The following is a 20,331-nucleotide window of genomic DNA, read 5'->3' as shown; positions in this document are numbered from 1 at the left end:
TTCCACAATACTAACCTAATTGAAACAGTGAGAAGGAAACCTGTACAGAATAAAACATATTCCAAAACATGCATCCTGTTTGCAACAAAGCACAAACGTTATATTGCTAAAAATGTGGCAAAGTAGCTTTTTGTCATGAATACAAAGTGTTATGTTTGGGGCAAATCCAATACAACACATTCCTGAGTACCACTCTGTCAAGCATAGTGACAGCTGCATCATGTTATGTTTATGTTTTTAATCGTTAATTGGGAGAGGAGTTGCTTACCAAGAAGACAGTGAATGTTCCTGAGTGGCCAAGTCACAGTTGTGACTTAAAACTGCTTGAAAATCTATGGCTAAAAATGGTTGCCTAGCAATGATCAACAACCAATTTAACAGAGCTTGAAGAATTTAAAAAATAATAATGGGCAAATGTTGCACAATACAGGTGTGGGAAGCTCTTAAGAGACGTACCCAGAAAGACTCACAGCTGTTATTGCTGCTAATGGTGATTGTAACATGTATTGAGGGGTTGAATACGTATTTAATGAAGATTCCCGAGTGGCACAGCAGTCTAAGGCACTGCATCTCAGTGCAAGAGGCACCACTACAGTCCCTGGTTAGAATCCAGGCTGTATCACATCCAGCTGTGATTGGGAGTCCCATAGGGCGGTGCACAATTGGCCCAGTGTCATCTGTGTTTGGCCAGAGTAGGCCTTCATTGTAAATAAGAATTTGTTCTTAACTGACTTGCCTAGTTAAATAAAGGTTATTTTTATTTATTTTTTATAAATGTGTGATTTTTTCTTCCACTTTTACAGTGGAGTATTTTGTTTAGATCGTTGACAGAAAAAGTCAAGGGGTGCGAATACTTTCTGAAGGCACTGTAGTTTTAAAGTGCCCAATATCAAGTATCTATTATCAATAGCGTTTCTATATTTTCCTTACAATATATTTTCTACCCTTATGCAAGGTAATGTGGGAATTTTACACATAGCTTAGGGCCATGCAGGGGCGTTCTTAATGATTTGGAGGCCCCAGGCTGAGGTCCTCTCCCATGTCTATTTAACACAATCATGCTGAAAGAAGAGCTGTTTGGAGCTGGCTCAATATTGACCAAGACCAATTTTTTTTGTGTAATTGTATGGCCTTTTTTTAACATTCTAGTCATTTAACATTTTCAGAAAATGTTGCAGTTTTAAAGCTTATTTACTGCAATTCTACACATTTTCCAATAGGACAGAGAGAACTATTTGCATTTTTAAAGCTACTTTCATGCAATTCTACACATTTTGCTATGGGATGGAGAGAAAATGTTGCTATTTTAAAGCAAATTTCCTGCAATTTTACACATTTTGCTAAGGGATGGAGAGAAAATTTAGCAGTTTTAAAGCAAATTTCCTGCAATTCTGCACATTTTGCCATGCTCATACGACATCTGATAAGAGTAACGACAAAATCAAATGGGAGCACTCTGGTGGTAGTAGGGCCCCTGGGCATGTGATCTGTGTGCTCAGTCGGCGTGATCTGTGTGCTCAGTCGGCGTGATCTGTGTGCTCGGTTGGAAATTCAGCCATGATTAGTTTAAGATAGCTGGCTAGACTAACTTACCTAGAAATCATTTTTTTGGGGCTGCATTGAGTGACTCTCAGGCTGCGTTTAGGCAGGCAGCCCAATTCTATTTTTTCCCCCACTAATTGGACTTTTGACCAAATCACATCAGATCTTTTTCAGCTAATCTGATTGGTCAAAAGACCAAGTAGTGTACAAAAAGATCAGAATTGGGCCGGCTGTGTAAATCCAGACACAGTGACTGACATAACTGATGATGCACTACCACATTTTGAAATTGCACCTTGTGTATTCTATTCTAACTCAAAACAGTAAGTTGAGACCCGACTGAGTTACTAAACTCTATATTTTTTAGGGCCGGCCCTAAAGTAGAACAGAAAAAAATGCAACCATGTTTATATATTCATAAAGGCTAAGAAAATGTCAAATTACTTGCATCAAAATTGAGTGAAATGCATCAGAAAGGTATTGGAAAGTTCAGTAAAACATCAGGGAAGATAATCAGGAAATAATTGTGTGTAGAATAACATTTTTTCAATTTGCCTTTTTTTTTTCCACTATCCCTTCTAACGTGTCCAGCACCACGTGTGAGCGTTGTAGAGCGAAACAGAAGACAGGTTCCTGAGTCTTGGCTTTCAGGCACAGGTTATAATAATATCCCCAACTGTTCAAAAGCTAGAGACAAATTCGCAGGATAAAAACATCTAAACGCTCAATTTGTCACTACCTCTAAATTGCGCACATCAGAGGTTTCTCATGCGCAGAAAAACAAGATAAGAGAAATTATGTATTATTAAACAGAATTATGACAAGTTTACAAGGCCCCGGATGTTGTGAGGCCCCAGTCAAAAGCCTGAGTTGCCTAATGGTAAGTCTGCCACTGGGGACATGCAAGTGCAGTATATTTTTTATTCTAAAGCAACGTTTCTTATACACAGCAGCTAACAATGATACACACTTGATTACACAAATGTAATGAATCTCTAAAGAACTCATGTCCATAGATGTATTTGTTGGTAAACAATGACATTCGCTTCAGGTGCTGTTCTATAGATGTACATTCAAGCAACACTTTTTTTTATACTTGCAGGTTCGAATAAAAATACACAAAAAGTAACTAAATCTTCCCATAATTTACATTTTTGGGCATGTGCACATGTATCCTAATTCTTTGGATTACAGTAGAAAGAGATTGAACAAAAGCCCTGGTTGGTCACGGAGTTACACACGATACAAAAATCCAGATTCAAATGGGTAACATTTCATCCTAAATATACATTTCTCTTCCGTGTTAAATCAACTCAAGAATTTGAATTTAGTAAGGATCAAAATATGGTGCATAAAATGGTGAGGAAGTTAGGTGATACTAGGTAGCCAGAAATACCTCTAGCAACATCCAGTTACAGACTTCTAGCCATTCCCCTCAAAAATAACAAAACCACATTATGCATAAACTCCCAAACTATAACCCACATATACCCAGTGTGAAAATAAAAACTCTAAACACCCTAAATATTCTCTGCAAGGTACACAGTTCACAGAGGTAATATACAATGAATCTGTTCAGCAAAGGGTTAGAGGTTACCCTTCACTAAACACATAAAACCGTTGTTGAAATGTGTTAGGCCCTAGGAGGGGCAGCCAATGGGTCAGAGGGCCACGTCCCATTTCTTTTGCATGAGTTCCTTTCCTTGTCTCTTTTCCTTCATAGCCACAGAAGGGTCAAATAATTGGATGGGTGTCCTGTGTTCCTCTCACAGATTAATGCGGTCACAGAAAATAGAATAGGTTATTTGCCTGCGTTTACACAGTCAGCCCAATTCTGTTTTGTTGAGATCTTTTTAACCTATTAGTGAGAAGGGAAAAAAATATCAGAATTGAGCTGCCTGTCTAAAATACAGCCTTTTGGAGAGTACTGGGACAAAATATTAAGATACTACTCCCTTCATTCATCTGAACTGATAGCCAATAGTAATATGGATAATATGTTTGGCTGCTGAGAGGCAGACCAGACCACACTACACTGTACAGGACCATATCCTACCAGTGTCTATATACACACACAAAGAAATAACTGAGTATTCGGTCCTTCAGTCAAGTGACATAAGTGAGTGACAGACATAAGTACACTTCCAAGACTAAGGGCACTTTCAAACCAATGCAAACAATGCTTCAAAAAGCACAGCAGACACCTTTTTTCAGAGAGCAGTGTACAGGTGGGTAGAAGTGAATGAAATGGCAGACTTACACTGTACAACAGATGAGATGGGGACATTTTGCTGCACCCATTCCTGACTAGAGGTCTGTCAACCAATGTAAAATAATGTTTCTCCCACCTCAAATGTTCTCCACTTCACCATACCTCCAAACACACATTCAGTGAATCAGCACACGCACAACGCGTCACAGGCATTTTGGTTTGAAGGCACCCGAAAATTTAAGACATGTGTCCTACCTTGCAACATCTCCCTGTATTTGACATGTAATTAAAACAATGCCCATCAGATTAATTAACTAAATTATTTACATATCGCATGTAGAAAAATCCATGTTATCACGCTACCAGATGATGTCTTAATTGCAAATAGTTACATAAAAACCAAGGTGACCAAGATGACATGATTCAATAACAATTGCACAGGGGAAAAGGAACCCAAAACCTAAGTCACCCTCAATTAGAACCATAATGGATGATTACAAAAATGTATTTTTAATACCATTGATATAAACATCTGTAAATATCAAAACCAAAGGCCTGGACAGATGAAATAATATGCTGCGGAAATAAGTGTTCTTCATACATCTCACCATAACTCCAATGTAGATAATACGTCCTTTATTCAAATAGCTGCTATATACACACACACACACACACACACACACACACATATATATATATATAGCTATAGCCTATGTTCTGGCCTACACAATGTCACTAATTCTCTCTCCCTCTTCTGCACGGCTGAAAATATCCATTGCTCGTAAAGATGTTCACCGCCTCCAATACCCAGGGGACCTAACAGGTTGTGTGTGTGTGTGTGTGTGTCATAACACAGGTACACACACTGGACTCACGCACTGTAGTGGTCCTGAAACAAAGAAGATACACAACACGTAAGAACCTACTGCTTACACCGTACCAGTTGTCTGAGTGTTGACGCTGCATAATTAGGTAACCTTTAAATAAAGTTGCCCTTATACACAATGTACTTTGGTATCTAGCATGCCTTTGACCAAATAGTCACTGATATTGTTACTGTGCACTTACATAGTAATTAAAATCAAGAAACTGGATTTCCAATTGGAATAATGCTATAAAAAGGGCAAGTTCTTATTGTGTTGAAATTGCCTTATGGCTTACAGTCCCCATAACACTTCAGTATGTGGCCCATGTGGGAGTCAATCTGCTGCTAGCACCAAGCTCCAACCAACAGGGCCATCTGAACCACAAACCTGAAGGGACGTGACTACTCCGCTGGCCATGACGGACAGCCTCCCGGCCGCAGAGCGGACCCCCAGCTTCAGCTGGGACATGTCTGGAGCACTGGGCAGCATGTTGGTCAGACGATATGAGCTGGCTGCATGGGGACCAGAGAGAGAGAGAGAGAGATGGTTAGTAACATCAGTGGTGGCAGTTGCTTTAGAATGATCCTTCTTCTGATGTTTAAATTGTGGAGGTGTACACATGCAGTGCCTGGATTAATAAAACCTCTCAGACAAGGAGTGCTGATCTAGGATCAGATAGATCCCCCATCTAATTCAATATGATCTGAAAGGCAAAACTGATCTGACTCAGATGCTTTGTGAATATGGGCTCTGGTGTTCTCTTGATTTAGTGATATGAAATGGTTAAATTATATACTTGAAAGTGTGATATACAGTACACTCAAAGTATTCAGACACCTAGACTTTTTCCACATTTGTAACGTTACAGCCTTATTCTAAAATGGATCCTCAATCTACAGGTTTTTCAAAAGGTTTGCAAATGTATTAAAAACAAAAACAGAAATACCTGATTTACATAACTATTGGAAACACAAAATTGAGCTCAGGTGCATCCTGTTATTTCCATTGATCATCCTTGAGATGTTTCTACAACTTGGAGTCCACCGGAGGTAAATTCTATTGATTGGCCATGATTTAGAAAGGCACACCTGTCTACAGTCATGGCCAAAAATATTGGCACCCTTGTACTTTTTTCAAGTAACTCAAGAAATTGAACACCGTCTCCACAATTCTTTATTTCACTGTTAATATTACAGAACATTTGTTTCAGAACTTAATATATCCATTTAAAATGTAAGAAATTACTTCATATTTGGTAGCACAGCCTTTGGTCAGAATAACTGCCTTCAGATCTCTCCACAAGTTAATGGGATTTAGATTTGGACTAATTGCTGGCCACTTCAGAACAGTCCAGCGTTTATTCTTGAACCATTCTTTTTGAAGTGTGTTTGGGGTCATTGTCCTGCTGGAAGACCCATGATCTTCAACGGAGACCCAGCTTCTGACACTGCGCTCCAAAATACCTCGGCATTCACCTGATTTCATGATGCCATGCACATGTTCAAGGCACCCTGTGCCAGAGGCAGCAAAGCAACCCCAAAACATCACTGAACCTCCACGTTTGACTGAAGGGAAGGTGTTTTCTTCTTTGAATGCTTCATTTTGTTTTCTGTAAACATAGAGATGGTGTGCTTTACCAAAAAGCTCTAATTTGGTCTCATCGGTCCACAGCACATTCTCCCAGAAAGGATTTTGGCATGTTCAGGTCTTTATCAGCAGTGGGGTCCTCCTGGGTCTCCTACCATATAACCCCTTTCAATGAGTTAGCGAAGGATGGTGCTCGTTGAAACTGTCGTACCTTCTGTCTGAAGGTCAGCTTGAATCTGTGTGGCAGTTGACAGAGGTCCTTCTTCGCCATTCAAACAATCCTTCGCTGCAATCTTCCATCAAGTTCTCCTCCAGTGAGGTTGGCTACAGCGGCACGGGCCTTAAACGTCTTGATAACATTACGTACGGTGGAGACAGGAACATCAAGGTCTCTGGAGATGGACTTGTAGCCTTGAGATTGTCCATGCTTGGCTACCATCTTGTGTTTGACATAACTCACTGGTTTCCTTTTTGTCCACGCTCATTGCGGTAAACAAAGTGCCACAAAAGAGGAGAACGAGTCCTTTTCTCTATTCAAACTGGTTGAATACATGGTTTTTATACTGCAGGCATCTTCCAACTCACCACAGGTGAGTTAAATTCCAAAGTAAATGATAATCACCTGCTTGAAATCGAATTATTTCTAACTACTTCTAGAAGGTGCCAATAATATTGTCAGGGCTATTTTAGAATTTCTTTGTGGAATTTGCTAAGATTTTGTTTTGTTCAACTGCACACCCGAAGACATACATATACACTACCGTTCAAAAGTTTGGGGTCACTTAGAAATTCCCTTTTTTAAAGAAAAGCACATTTTTTGTCCATTAAAATATCAAATTGATCAGAAATAGTGTAGACATTGTTAATGACTATTGTTGCTGGAAACGGCAGATTGTTTAATGAAATATCTACGTAGGTGTAGAGAGGCCCATTATCAGCAACCATCACTCCTGTGTTCCAATGGCACACTGTGTTAGCCTTTTTTAAATAATAAACTTGGATTAGCTAACTGATCGTTAGAAAACCCTTTTGCAATTATGGCAGCACAGCTTAAAACTGTTGTTCTGATTAAAGATGCAATAAATCTGGCCTTCTTTAGATTAGTTGAGTATCTGGAGCATCAGCATATGGGTTTGATTACAGGCTCAAAATGGCCAAAAACAAATCAAATATATTTACATAGCCCTTCATACATCAGCTGATATATTAAAGTGCTGTACAGAAACCCAGCCAAAAACCCCAAACAGCAAGCAATGCAGGTGTAGAAGCACAGAAACAACGTACTTTCTTCTGAAACGCGTCAGTCTATCCTTGTTCTGAGAAATGAAGGCTATTCCATGCGAGAAATTGCCAAGAAACTGAAGATCTCATACAATGCTGCGTACTACTCCCTTCACAATACAGCGCAAACTGTCTCTAACTAGAATAGAAAGAGGAGAGGGAGGCTCCAGTACACAACTAAGCAAGAGGACAAGTACATTAGAGTGTCTAGTTTGAGAAACAGATGCCTCACAAGTCCTCAACTGGCAGCTTCATTAAATAGTACTCGCAAAACACCAGTCTCAAAGTAAACAGTGAAGAGGCGACTCCGGGATGCTGGCCTTCTAGGCAGAGTTGCAAAGAAAAATCTATATCTCAGACTGGCCAATAAAAATAAAAGATTAAGATGGGCAAAAGAACACAGACACTGGACAGAGGAACTCTGCCTAGAAGGCCAACATCCCGGAGTTGCCTCTTCACTGTTGAGACTGGAGTTTTACGGGTACTATTCAATGAAGCTGCCAGTTGAGGACTTGGTTTTTGCTCTGACATGCACTGTCAACTTTGGGACCTTACACACATATGCATACATACGTATGTAAGGTCCCACAGTTGACAGTGCATGTCAGAGCAAAAACCAAGTCATGAGGTCAAAAGAATTGCCCATAAATCTCCAAGACAGGATTGTGTTGAGGCACAGATCTGGGAAAGGGTACCCAAACACAGTGGCCTCCATCATTCTCAAAAATGTAACAATTTTAGAACCACCAAGACTCGTCCAATGTTCACTCTAACAAAGATATAGAGTTCCTCTGTGGAGATGGGAGAACCTTCCAGAAGGACAACCATCTCTGTAGCACTACACCAATCAGGCATTTTATGGTAGAGTGGCCAGACAGAAGCCACTCTTCAGTAAAAAAGGTACATGACAGCTCACTTTGACAAAAGGCACGTAAAGGACTCAGACCACGAGAAACAAGATTCTATGGTCTGATGAAAACAAGATCGAACTCTTTGGCCTGACTGCCAATCGTCACGTCTGGAGGAAACCTGGCACCATCCCTACGGTGAAGCTGTGGGGATGTTTTCAGCGGCAGGGACTGGGAGACTAGTTAGGATGAGCGGCGCAAAGCACAGAGAGATCCTTGATGAAAACCTGCTCCAGAGAGCTCAGTATCTCAGGCTGGGGTGAAGGTTCACCTTCCAACAGGACAACGACCCTAAGCACAAAGCCAAGACAATACAGGAGTGGCTTCGGGACTCTGAACGTCCTTGAGTGGCCCAGCCAGAACCCATACTTGAATCCAATCTAACATCTCTGGAGAGACTTCAAAATAGCTGTGCAGCTACGCTCCTCGTCCAACCTGATAGAGCTTGAGAGGAACTGCAGAGAAGAATGGGAGAAACTACCCAAATACAGGTGTGCCAAGCTTGTGGTGTCATACCCAAGAAGACTTGAGGCTGTAATCGCTGCCAAAGGTGCTTCAACAAAGTACTGAATAAAGGGTCTGAATACTTATGTAAATGTGATATTTCCATTTTTAGATTAATACAATTTACAAACATTTCTAAAAACCTGTTTTTGCTTTGTCATTATGGGGTACTGTGCATAGATTGAAGAGGAAAAACAACAACTATTGAATCCATTTTAGAATAAAGCTGTAACGTAACAAAATGTGGAAAAATACAAGGGGTCTGAATACTTTCCCGATTGGACTGTATGAATGTTTAAGTACACACTTGTAGGCTTCCCTACCCGCCTGTTTCTTTGGGTCATCAAACAGGTCAGCTGAGCTGATGGAATTGCTTTCAGAGAACCTCTCCAGGCGAGTCTTCGCCTCATACTGCATGTAAACAACCACATGAATACTTCAAATGACATACTTGATACTAAAACAATGAACATACTACTGTAACAGGGATTTTCAGGTAGATTTAAAAAATTAAAAAAATTAAAAAGCACAGCAGTTGTAGATAATAATCAATCAAAAAGCAATGTTGCAACAGGGGGAAACAGCCAGAACAGAAGCAGAGAAATGTCTAACAGCCTTCTCTGAGAAAGACAAATGAATTTCATAGCACCAAATGAACTGTAAACACCATTTTTAGTATATTCACTACAAGTCAAAAGTTATAGAACACCTACTCATTCAATGGTTTCTATGTTTCTAGTCATTTTCTATATTGTAGAATAATAGTGAGGACACCAAAACTATGAAATAACACATATGGAATCATGTAGTAACCAAAAAAGTGTTAAACAAATTAAAGGATACTTTAGATTTGAGATTCTTCTAAGTAGCCATTTGCCTTGACAGCTTTACACACGCTTGGCACTCTCAACCAGCTTCACCGGGAATGCTTTTCCAACAGTCTTGAAGGAGTTCCCACATATGCTGAGCACTTGTTGGCTGTTTTTCCTTCACTCTGCGGTCCAACTCATCCCAAACCATCTCAATTGGGTTGAGGTCGGGTGTCAAATGATAATCCCACTAAGCACAAACCAGATGGGATGGTGTATCGCTGCAGAATGCTGTGGTAGCCATGCTGGCTAAGTGTACCTTGAATTCTAAATAAAATCAGACTGTGTCACCAGCAAATATATATCCCCCACAATATCACACCTCCATGCTTCACGGTGGGAACCACACATGCGGAGATCGGTTGACCTACTTTGCGTCTCAAAGTCACAGCGGTTGGAACCAAAAATTTCAAATTTGGACTCAGACCAAAAGGACAGACTTCCACTGATCTAATGTACATTGCTCGTGTTTCTTGGCCCAAGCAAGTCTCTTCTTATTGGTGTCCTTCAGCAGTGGTTTCTTTGCAACAATTTGACCATGATGGCCTGATTCTTGCAGTCTCCTCTGAACAGCTGACGTTGAGATGTGTCTGTTACTTGAACTCTGAAGCATTTATTTGGGCTGCAATCTGAGGCTGTTAACTCAAATATAAAAAACATATGCATTTCACCTTTATTTAACCAGGTCGGCAAGTTGTAAACAAGTTCTCATTTACAATTGTGACCTGGCCAAGATAAAGCAAAGCAGTTCGACACATACAACGACACAGAGTTACACATGGAGTAAAACAAACATACAGTCAATAATACAGTAGAAACAAGTCTATATATGATGTGAGCAAATGAGGTGAGATAAGGGAGGTAAAGGCAAAAGAAAACGCCATGGTGGCGAAGTAAATACAATATAGCAAGTAAAAGACTAGAATGGTAGATTTGCAGTGGAAGAATGTGGAAGGTAGAGATAGAAATAATGGGGTGCAAAGGAGCAAAATAAATAAATAAATAAGAGTAGGGCGAGAGGTAGTTGTTTGGGCTAAATTATAGATTTACTATGTACAGGTGCAGTAATTTGTGAGCTGCTCTGACAGCTGGTGCTTTAATGCTAGTGAGGGAGATAAGCGTCTCCAGTTTCAGAGATTTTTATAGTTCATCTCAGTCATTGGCAGCAGAGAAATGGAAGGAGTGGCGGCCAAAGAAATAATTTGTTTTGGGGGTGACCAGAGAGAAATACCTGCTGGAGCGCATGCTACAGGTGGGTGCTGCTATGGGGTAACCAGTGGGAAAGCATGGCCAGCCGTAGAAAAATGCTTATTGAAATTCTCAATTATAGTGGATTTATCTGTGGTGACAGTGTTTCCTATCCTCAGTGCAGTGGGCAGCTGCGAGGAGGTGTTCTTATTCTCCATGGACTTCAGTGTCCCAGAACTTTTTGGAGTTTGTTGCAGGAAGCAAATTTCTGCTTGAAAAAGCTAGCATTGGCTTTTCTAACTGCCTATGTATATTGGTTTCATGCTTCCTTGAAAAGTTGCATATCACGGGGGCTTATAAACCTATCCTCTGCAGCAGAGGTAACTGGGCATTCCTTTCCTGTGGCGGTCTTCACGAGAGCCAGTTTCATCATAACGCTTGATGGTTTTTGCGACTGCACTTGAAGAAACGTTCAAAGTTCTTACAATGTTCCACATTGACTGACCTTCATGTCTTAAAGTAATGGACTGTCGTTTCTCTTTGCTTGTTTGAGCTGTTTTTGCCATAAAATGGACTTGGTCTTTTACCAAATAGGGCTATCTTCTGTATACCACCCCTACCATGTCAAAACACAACTGGTTGGCTCAAAAGCATTAAGGAAAAAAATTACACAAATGACATTTTAACAAGGCACATTGGTTAATTCAAATGCATTCCAGGTAACTAACTACCTCATGAAGCTGGTTGAGAGAATGCCAAGCATGTGCAAAGCTGTCATCAAGGCAAAGGGTGGCTACCTTAAAAATCTAAATATTTTATATTTGAGGTTCTTCACTTTTTTTGGTTACTACATGATTACATGTGTTATTTCATAGTGTTGATCTCTTCACTATTATTCTACAATGTAGAAAATTGTAAAAAATAAAGGAAAAACCTTTGAATGAGTAGATGTGTCCAAACCATACACTGTATGTGTGTGTGTCCCATGACAGTGTGCCTACCTCAGAGTCATCCTGCTTGCCAAAGTACATGTCAGAGGAGATGGCCTTGACGTCCCCAAACTTCTTGCGGGCGTCGCCTGAGTCTGAGACAGGGACTGGGTCTGCTTTCCGCCGGGCTGCGGTCCTGTGTGTGAGAGAGAGGGAGGCTGCATTCAGTGACAACTACAGTGAGATACTTAAAATATAAATACAAAAATAAGTGGCTCAGGGGACTTATACGGCCAAAATAAAATGTTACTTTTTCACATGCATCTCTGTATTTTCACCCCTGGAAATCAAACAGTCATATAGTACCTGTCGTCCTGTGAGGAACTCTTGGTGCTCAGGTAGAAGTCTGGCTCTGGCTTCCTGCTCTCTTTCCTCCAGCCAGACTCCCCCGTCTCGCTCCAATTGGAGAAGAATTTGTCAGAGGATTCTGTCGGGTCATCAAACTTGGTCATTGACATCCTGATGGGTTTCATATGGAAAAGAGAACTCAATTTAATGGATTTCATTCCCAGATCTTTTTGTGATGTCTTTCCAACTACAATTACAAGACAACACAAAGAGATCTGAGACCAGGCTAGCCATGTCAGTGATTACTTCCAAGAAGGAATGACAGAAGGAATGATCCATCGCTAAAGTATTGGAACATTGGCGGAGTGTGGTGACCTGGATGTAAAGGAGCCTTCGTCAGTCTCCTCTTCCCCCTTCTCTGTGTACCTCCGGCTCTTAGTGGGCTGCTTGGACCCCACTGGGCTCTCCTGCTGGATAGTGTGCATGTCTGACAACACAGAGTGAGACACTCCACTAGAGGGAGATGGGGGAGAGACAATGGAGTCAAATAATCAAAGTATTTGTTACCACAATATCTCCAATGGTTACAACATGTTTCAGTCCCAACAATAATATAAGTATTTTAGATCAGGGTTTCCCAAACTAGGGATCAAATGATTTTAAAAATCGGGTCGCGAGAGAACATTTGAACTTGGTTCGTAGAACCGGGGTTACGTCAGTACCGTTTAAGCTACAAAATACTATGACCCCATCACTGAAAGATAACTCTCAGGAACACGTACTGTTTCCCTTTACTAGCCGTTAGAACCGATTGGACAAGACCAGACACTAAATCACACTGGGAGAAAAAGAAAAATCAATTATGTTCTTTTCTACACAGAAGACCATACAACATTATTGCCTGATGATCTTCTGAACTTCCCAATACGTTTCTGATGCATTTCAGTCACTTCAAACCTTAGCTGTCAGAATGAAAGTGTCAAAATACTGTCTGACAGATTTCTAATAACGTCATAACTCAAATTAAATAAGTAAACATTTGCCGTTGATAACATACATTTTTTACATGGTGGGGTCGCCAAAATGTTTTAATATCAAAATGGGATCGCACGGCAAAAAGTTAGCGAATCCATGTTTTAGAAGATGAGTGACTTATCCCCTGCAATGTAAAGTAACCCTTTAAAACTATTCTACATGGAACATCTGTAAAAAGTGTGTTAAGAAATAAACAAATCCTTTTATCCCCCCCACCTCCTGCTGCCAAAGCCCATGCCCAGTCTCTCAGCCTGCTCCTTCTTCTTCTCCCCCATCCCCTTCATCTTCTCTGTATTACTCCTCTGCTGCGCCTCCAGATCCTTATAGGCCAATCTCATGGAGGCCCCACTAGAGGGAGGAAGAGAGACAGTGGGGAGAGAGAAATGGATAAGCAGTGAAGATGAGAGAATAATTGACAATGTGGATGAGAGAGCGAGAGGCCAATTAAAGCCCATTTAAATTGGAGAGAGACTCACATGGATTCCTCTGCTGGTTGGGGGCTGTTCTTGGTGGTGGGTGCTGTATCTCTCTCATTGAGTTTGTCTACCGCCTGTGCTTTCTTCTCCAGGTCACAGAAACTCTGTTTGCTCACCTTCTTACCCCCAAGACCACCTTTCTTAGCACCCAACTGAGACAAAACACAGGACACAGACGTGAACACGTAGGTCAGTAGATTAGTAGACACAAGATCCATGAGTGATGTACACAGTCCATTCACACTAAATGTCTCACCCACACACACAACCATCACCAAATTCACTCTTATTCATAAGCACAACACGCATAGGTACAGGGGAGGAACATTACCTCCTTAAATCCACTACCATAGAGTACATACTGTTTTCTTGGACCCAGCTGGTTTCTTCTTGAGAAGAGAGGAGGATTCTAAGGGAGAAGTGACAGTGGTCATTAGAATACAGTTGATAGAAGCTGCTACGAGCTACTGTTCCAGGCTCAGATAATTCATGTACTCCTAATGCTTAAGGTTCTAGTTGAGTATCTTTAGTCTCTCGGGCATAATCTCTTGGTCCTCTTACCTAAGGCTTCTTTAGGAGACATACTTAGCACATCAACACTGGGACCCTCTGTATTACCTGAAGACAGAAAGAGTTGAGGGCATAGACGACATGGACAAACAGATGCAAGTGTATGTGTTTCTGAAGTGTAAATATTGAAGTAGAGGTGTACCATTATTGTCTCTATCGGTTTCTTTTGTAGAGGGTTCCTCTACTGGGGTGGGGCTTAGATTCATCTGGGCAGAGCTTGTTATATTAGGTTGGGTGGAGCTACGATCATCAGGGATTGCCTGCCAAAATACACAAGGTAAGGACAAGACCATGTAAACAACATGCACACATCCATAATATTCTACAATTTCAAACAAATAAGTACTAACAGTCACACACACACACACTCAGGGGTGAGCACACACACACACACACACACTCAGGGGTGCACACACACACACTCAGGGGTGAGCACACACACACACACTCACTCAGGGGTGAGCACACACACACTCACTCAGGGGTGAGCACACACACACTCACTCAGGGGTGAGCACACACACACACACACACACACACACACACACACACACACACTCAGGGGTGATCACACACACACACTCAGGGGTGATCACACACACACACACTCAGGGGTGATCACACACACTCAGGGGTGAGCGCACACACACACACACACACACACACACACACACACACACACACACACACACACACTCAGGGGTGAGCACACACACACACACAGGGGTGAGCACACACACACACACACAGGGGTGAGCACACACACACACACAGGGGTGAGCACACACACACACACACAGGGGTGAGCACACACACACACACACAGGGGTGAGCACACACACACACACACACAGGGGTGAGCACGCACACACACACACACACAGGGGTGAGCACGCACACACACACACACAGGGGTGAGCACACACACACACACACACAGGGGTGAGCACACACACACTCAGGGGTGACACACACACACACTCAGGGGTGAGCACACACACTCAGGGGTGAGCACACGCACACTCAGGGGTGAGCACACACACACACACTCACTCAGGGGTGAGCACACACACACACACACACACACTCACTCAGGGGTGAGCACACACACACACTCAGGGGTGAGCACACACACACACTCAGGGGTGAGCACACACACACACTCAGGGGTGACACACACACACACACTCAGGGGTGAGCACACACACACACACACACTCAGGGGTGAGCACACACACACACACACTCAGGGGTGAGCACACACACACACACACTCAGGGGTGAGCACACACACACACACACACACAGGGGTGACACACACACACACACACACACACAGGGGTGAGCACACACACACACACACACACAGGGGTGAGCACACACACACACACACACACAGGGGTGAGCACACACACACACACAGGGGTGAGCACACACACACACACAGGGGTGAGCACACACACACACACACACAGGGGTGAGCACACACACACACACACAGGGGTGAGCACACACACACACACAGGGGTGAGCACACACACACACACAGGGGTCAGGGGTGACACACACACACACACACACTCAGGGGTGAGCGCACACACACACACTCAGGGGTGACACACACACACACACACACTCAGGGGTGAGCGCACACACACACACACACTCAGGGGTGAGCACACACACACACACTCAGGGGTGAGCACACACACACACACTCAGGGGTGAGCACACACACTCACTCAGGGGTGAGCACACACACACACACAGGGGTGACACACACACTCAGGGTGAGCACACACACTCACACAGGGGTGATCACACACACACACACTCAGGGGTGAGCACACACACAGCACACACTCAGGGGTGAGCACACACACACAGCACACACACTCAGGGGTGACACACACTCAGGGGTGAGCACACACACACACACTCAGGGGTGAGCACACACACACAGGGGTGACACACACACACACTCAGGGGTGAGCACACACACACACACTCAGGGGTGAGCACACACACACACTCAGGGGTGAGCACACACACACACACACAGGGGTGAGCACACACACACACTCAGGGGTGAGCACACACACACACACAGGGGTGAGCACACACACACACACTCAGGGGTGAGCACACACACACACTCAGGGGTGAGCACACACACACACACTCAGGGGTGAGCACACACACACACACTCAGGGGTGACACACACACACACACTCAGGGGTGAGCACACACACACACACTCAGGGGTGAGCACACACACTCAGGGGTGAGCACACACACTCAGGGGTGAGCACACACACACACACTCAGGGGTGAGCACACACACACACACTCAGGGGTGAGCACACACACTCAGGGGTGAGCACACACACACTCAGGGGTGACACACACACACTCAGGGGTGAGCACACACACACACACTCAGGGGTGAGCACACACACACACACTCAGGGGTGAGCACACACACACACACACTCACACACACACTCAGGGGTGAGCACACACACACACACACTCAGGGGTGAGCACACACACACACTCAGGGGTGAGCACACACACACACACTCAGGGGTGAGCACACACACACACACTCAGGGGTGAGCACACACACACACACTCAGGGGTGATCACACACACACACACTCAGGGGTGATCACACACACACACACTCAGGGGTGAGCACACACACACACTCAGGGGTGAGCACACACACACTCACTCAGGGGTGAGCACACACACACACACACACACAGGGGTGAGCACACACACACACACACTCAGGGGTGAGCACACACACACACACACACAGGGGTGAGCACACACACACACACTCAGGGGTGAGCACACACACACACACACTCAGGGGTGAGCACACACACACACTCAGGGGTGACACACACACACACTCAGGGGTGAGCACAGCACACACACACTCAGGGGTGAGCACACACACACACACACTCAGGGGTGAGCACACACACACACAGCACACACACACACACTCAGGGGTGAGCACACACACACACACACACTCAGGGGTGAGCACACACACACACACACACTCAGGGGTGAGCACACACACACACACACTCAGGGGTGAGCACACACACACACACACACTCAGGGTGAGCACACACACACACACACACTCAGGGGTGAGCACACACACACACACACACTCAGGGGCGAGCACACACACACACACACTCAGGGGTGACACACACACACACTCAGGGGTGACACACTCACACACACACACACACTCAGGGGTGAGCACACACACACACACACTCAGGGGTGAGCACACACACACACACACTCAGGGGTGAGCACACACACACACACACTCAGGGGTGAGCACACACACACACACACTCAGGGGTGAGCACACACACACACACTCAGGGGTGAGCACACACACACACACTCAGGGGTGAGCACACACACACACTCAGGGGTGATCGCACACACACACACTCAGGGGTGAGCACACACACACACACTCAGGGGTGAGCACACACACACACACTCAGGGGTGAGCACACACACACACACTCAGGGGTGAGCACACACACACACACTCAGGGGTGAGCACACACACACACACTCAGGGGTGAGCACACACACACACACTCAGGGGTGAGCACACACACACACACTCAGGGGTGAGCACACACACACACACTCAGGGGTGAGCACACACACACACACTCAGGGGTGAGCACACACACACACACTCAGGGGTGAGCACACACACACTCAGGGGTGAGCACACACACACACTCAGGGGTGAGCACACACACACACTCAGGGGTGAGCACACACACACACTCAGGGGTGAGCACACACACACACTCAGGGGTGAGCACACACACACACTCAGGGGTGAGCACACACACACACACCTGCGCATGCATACTGAAGAAATCCTCCTCCTTATTGACGGGAGATGTTGGAGAGAGGGGGGCCTGGCTGTCCAGCCACAACTGCAGGGAAACAAAACATCGGATTCATTGGCATCTATAAGGACCTAAGTATACACTCCTTTAAATCAGCCATGTTGATGCGACATGATTCTGTTGTTAAAGACAGTATAACAAGTAACCAATATTGACTAAATCCATTTTTGCCCAGTGGAATGTCTGGATGGATGTGTTTGGCACCTCAGTGCCGAAGCGCCTTGTGGCCTGCGTGGCAGAGGTCTTGATCTTCTCGCGGTAGAGCGCAGCGGCTCGGCTGTTGTACTTGGTGTTGGCGGCATTGGACGTGCAGCCTTGCTGGGCAAAGAAGGCATTCTGAGAGACACAGGGGGAATACAATGGTTTGAATTACACATTGACTCTGTAATACAAAAAAGTTATTGTTAATAGTTATCAAAATATTGCATTAATCCTACAGGTATTATACAGGGCCATTTTGTGACACCATACAGTACCATATACATTATAGAGATAATGCCCACTCATGCAGTCAGAAACATAACTACTAGTACCACCCTCTCAGCGCTTTACACAGCAGGTTGGGACGTGGCTGCCCACAAGTCAATGCCCACCGTGGATGGCTTTACTCACCGCGCTGGCATTGCCGCCCACCTGCATGCATCGCAGCTGGTACCAGGACCAGTTAGAGTCCAGCTCAGTAGACCTGAAACAAACAATACACAGTTCTAATTCTGAACACTCCATTGAGCCATAAATGTGTCAAACTGTGAGTTGTTCGAAGCCAATGGTCCTGCCCAGAAACAATCCCTAGCCCCTACCCACTAGTGTAGATCTGAAAGAACAGGATGGAGTAGGCAACAAATGTGTTTTTTCATTCATTGTTCCTTACCTGATGAATGACAGGTGCACTCCTAATGACCTGTGTGTTCCTGAGCAGTCTATACAGAGAAACACTCCATAGGTGATACTGGCCCAACTAGGATTCTTAGCCGAACAGTCAAAGCACGCCTGTAATAGGAAAGAAGTTCAGCAGCTTTGGAAAACATGCAACTTGGATACAGACAATGTGTTCGCTGTCTCCTTTATGCAGTGATAAGTCTATGGGGACATTGATAAGCAAGTTAATATGAGCGCATGACAAATAGATAGCAAAACACTAACAAATAATGAAGCAACCCAGTAGCGTGGAGGTCTGAAGTACAAAATATTGACTTCATACTGTATATTATTTTTTTATATTCCTATTCTTTTCTAGTATAAACTTATTTCAATTGTCTCTACTTGTCCACACATTAAGAGAACGCGACATTTAACAAAAATATTTCTAAACTAGCTAGTTACAAATGTTGCAATTTAGTGGAAACAAGGTTTCCAAAACAGCTTTTCGATGCTTGCGGTTGCAACATTGTCGCGTTCTATGTAGCCAGGCCTAAACAGCAGACGGAAACAGCTGGATGAGCCAAAAGGTATTGTTTATGTCTGTGTGACGTCTTTCATCTTTGTGGTGTCCATGAGTCAACATTTACCAGACATCTATAATTTACAATAAACATGCTAACGAAGTGGACTGTCCAATCAGTTTCTTAAAACACCATCTTTGACCCAAATGCCAGGATGTCCTATCGTTCCATTTAAATTGTTCATGCCAATTCTTTCAACACTGAAAAAACATATTTTGTCAGGAGGATGTGCAAGAAGCATTCGTGGATCAAAGCTTTTCCATGTGCGTTTGTTACGACCCATCTACCCCTACCCAGCAAAACAGTGCTACGTGTCATTTTTTACATTCTGAAGCTAGCTAGCTAACATTAGCTATTTCCTCGTTAAAGGCCGAAAGCTTATCAACTCTCACCTTATTCGTAGAAAGGGAACGTAGTCGTTTGAAAATGGCAGCAATATCTTGCTTGCTGGGCTCTGACATATTTCCACCTGTTGTTAATTTCACCTGGTAGGTAAAGCGCAGCGTTTAGCAAATTTGTTTCCCTGTAAATCAAAAATACTTCCGTGCTCGTCATGGGTAAAGGCACACGTCAGAACGATAACATTTTTTTTGCCT

The 20,331-nt window shown here is 43.9% G+C and overlaps 1 protein-coding gene across 1 annotated transcript; it reads right to left on the bottom strand.

The window, feature by feature from the left end:
* Positions 1-2,449: 2,449 nt before the first annotated feature.
* On the bottom strand, positions 2,450-20,306 carry LOC118392603 (ADP-ribosylation factor GTPase-activating protein 3-like). The gene is made up of 16 exons (XM_052460663.1): positions 20,128-20,306; positions 19,165-19,283; positions 18,906-18,978; positions 18,498-18,629; positions 18,240-18,320; positions 14,458-14,575; positions 14,307-14,363; positions 14,108-14,154; positions 13,746-13,897; positions 13,486-13,617; positions 12,610-12,747; positions 12,253-12,405; positions 11,959-12,082; positions 9,224-9,311; positions 5,008-5,132; positions 2,450-4,643 (listed from the first exon to the last, which is right to left on the bottom strand). The coding sequence occupies exons 1-16, from the start codon at positions 20,194-20,196 to the stop codon at positions 4,626-4,628; spliced, it is 1,626 nt and encodes a 541-aa protein (XP_052316623.1). The 5' UTR covers positions 20,197-20,306; the 3' UTR covers positions 2,450-4,625.
* Positions 20,307-20,331: the final 25 nt, after the last annotated feature.

The sequence above is a fragment of the Oncorhynchus keta genome, chromosome 13 (genome assembly GCF_023373465.1).
Source record: "Oncorhynchus keta strain PuntledgeMale-10-30-2019 chromosome 13, Oket_V2, whole genome shotgun sequence".
In the NCBI taxonomy this organism is placed as follows: Eukaryota; Metazoa; Chordata; class Actinopteri; order Salmoniformes; family Salmonidae; genus Oncorhynchus; species Oncorhynchus keta.
This window is presented reverse-complemented; position numbering and strand designations above follow the sequence as displayed.

Coding starts and splice junctions, on each gene's coding strand:
- LOC118392603 (XM_052460663.1), bottom strand. CDS start 20,196: ATGTCAGAGCCCAGCAAGCAAGATATTGCTGCCATTTTCAAACGACTA. Junction 18,630..18,905: donor TGGGCGGCAATGCCAGCGCG/GTGAGTAAAGCC, acceptor TGTGTCTCTCAG/AATGCCTTCTTTGCCCAGCA. Junction 12,083..12,252: donor AGTTCCTCACAGGACGACAG/GTACTATATGAC, acceptor TCTCACACACAG/GACCGCAGCCCGGCGGAAAG.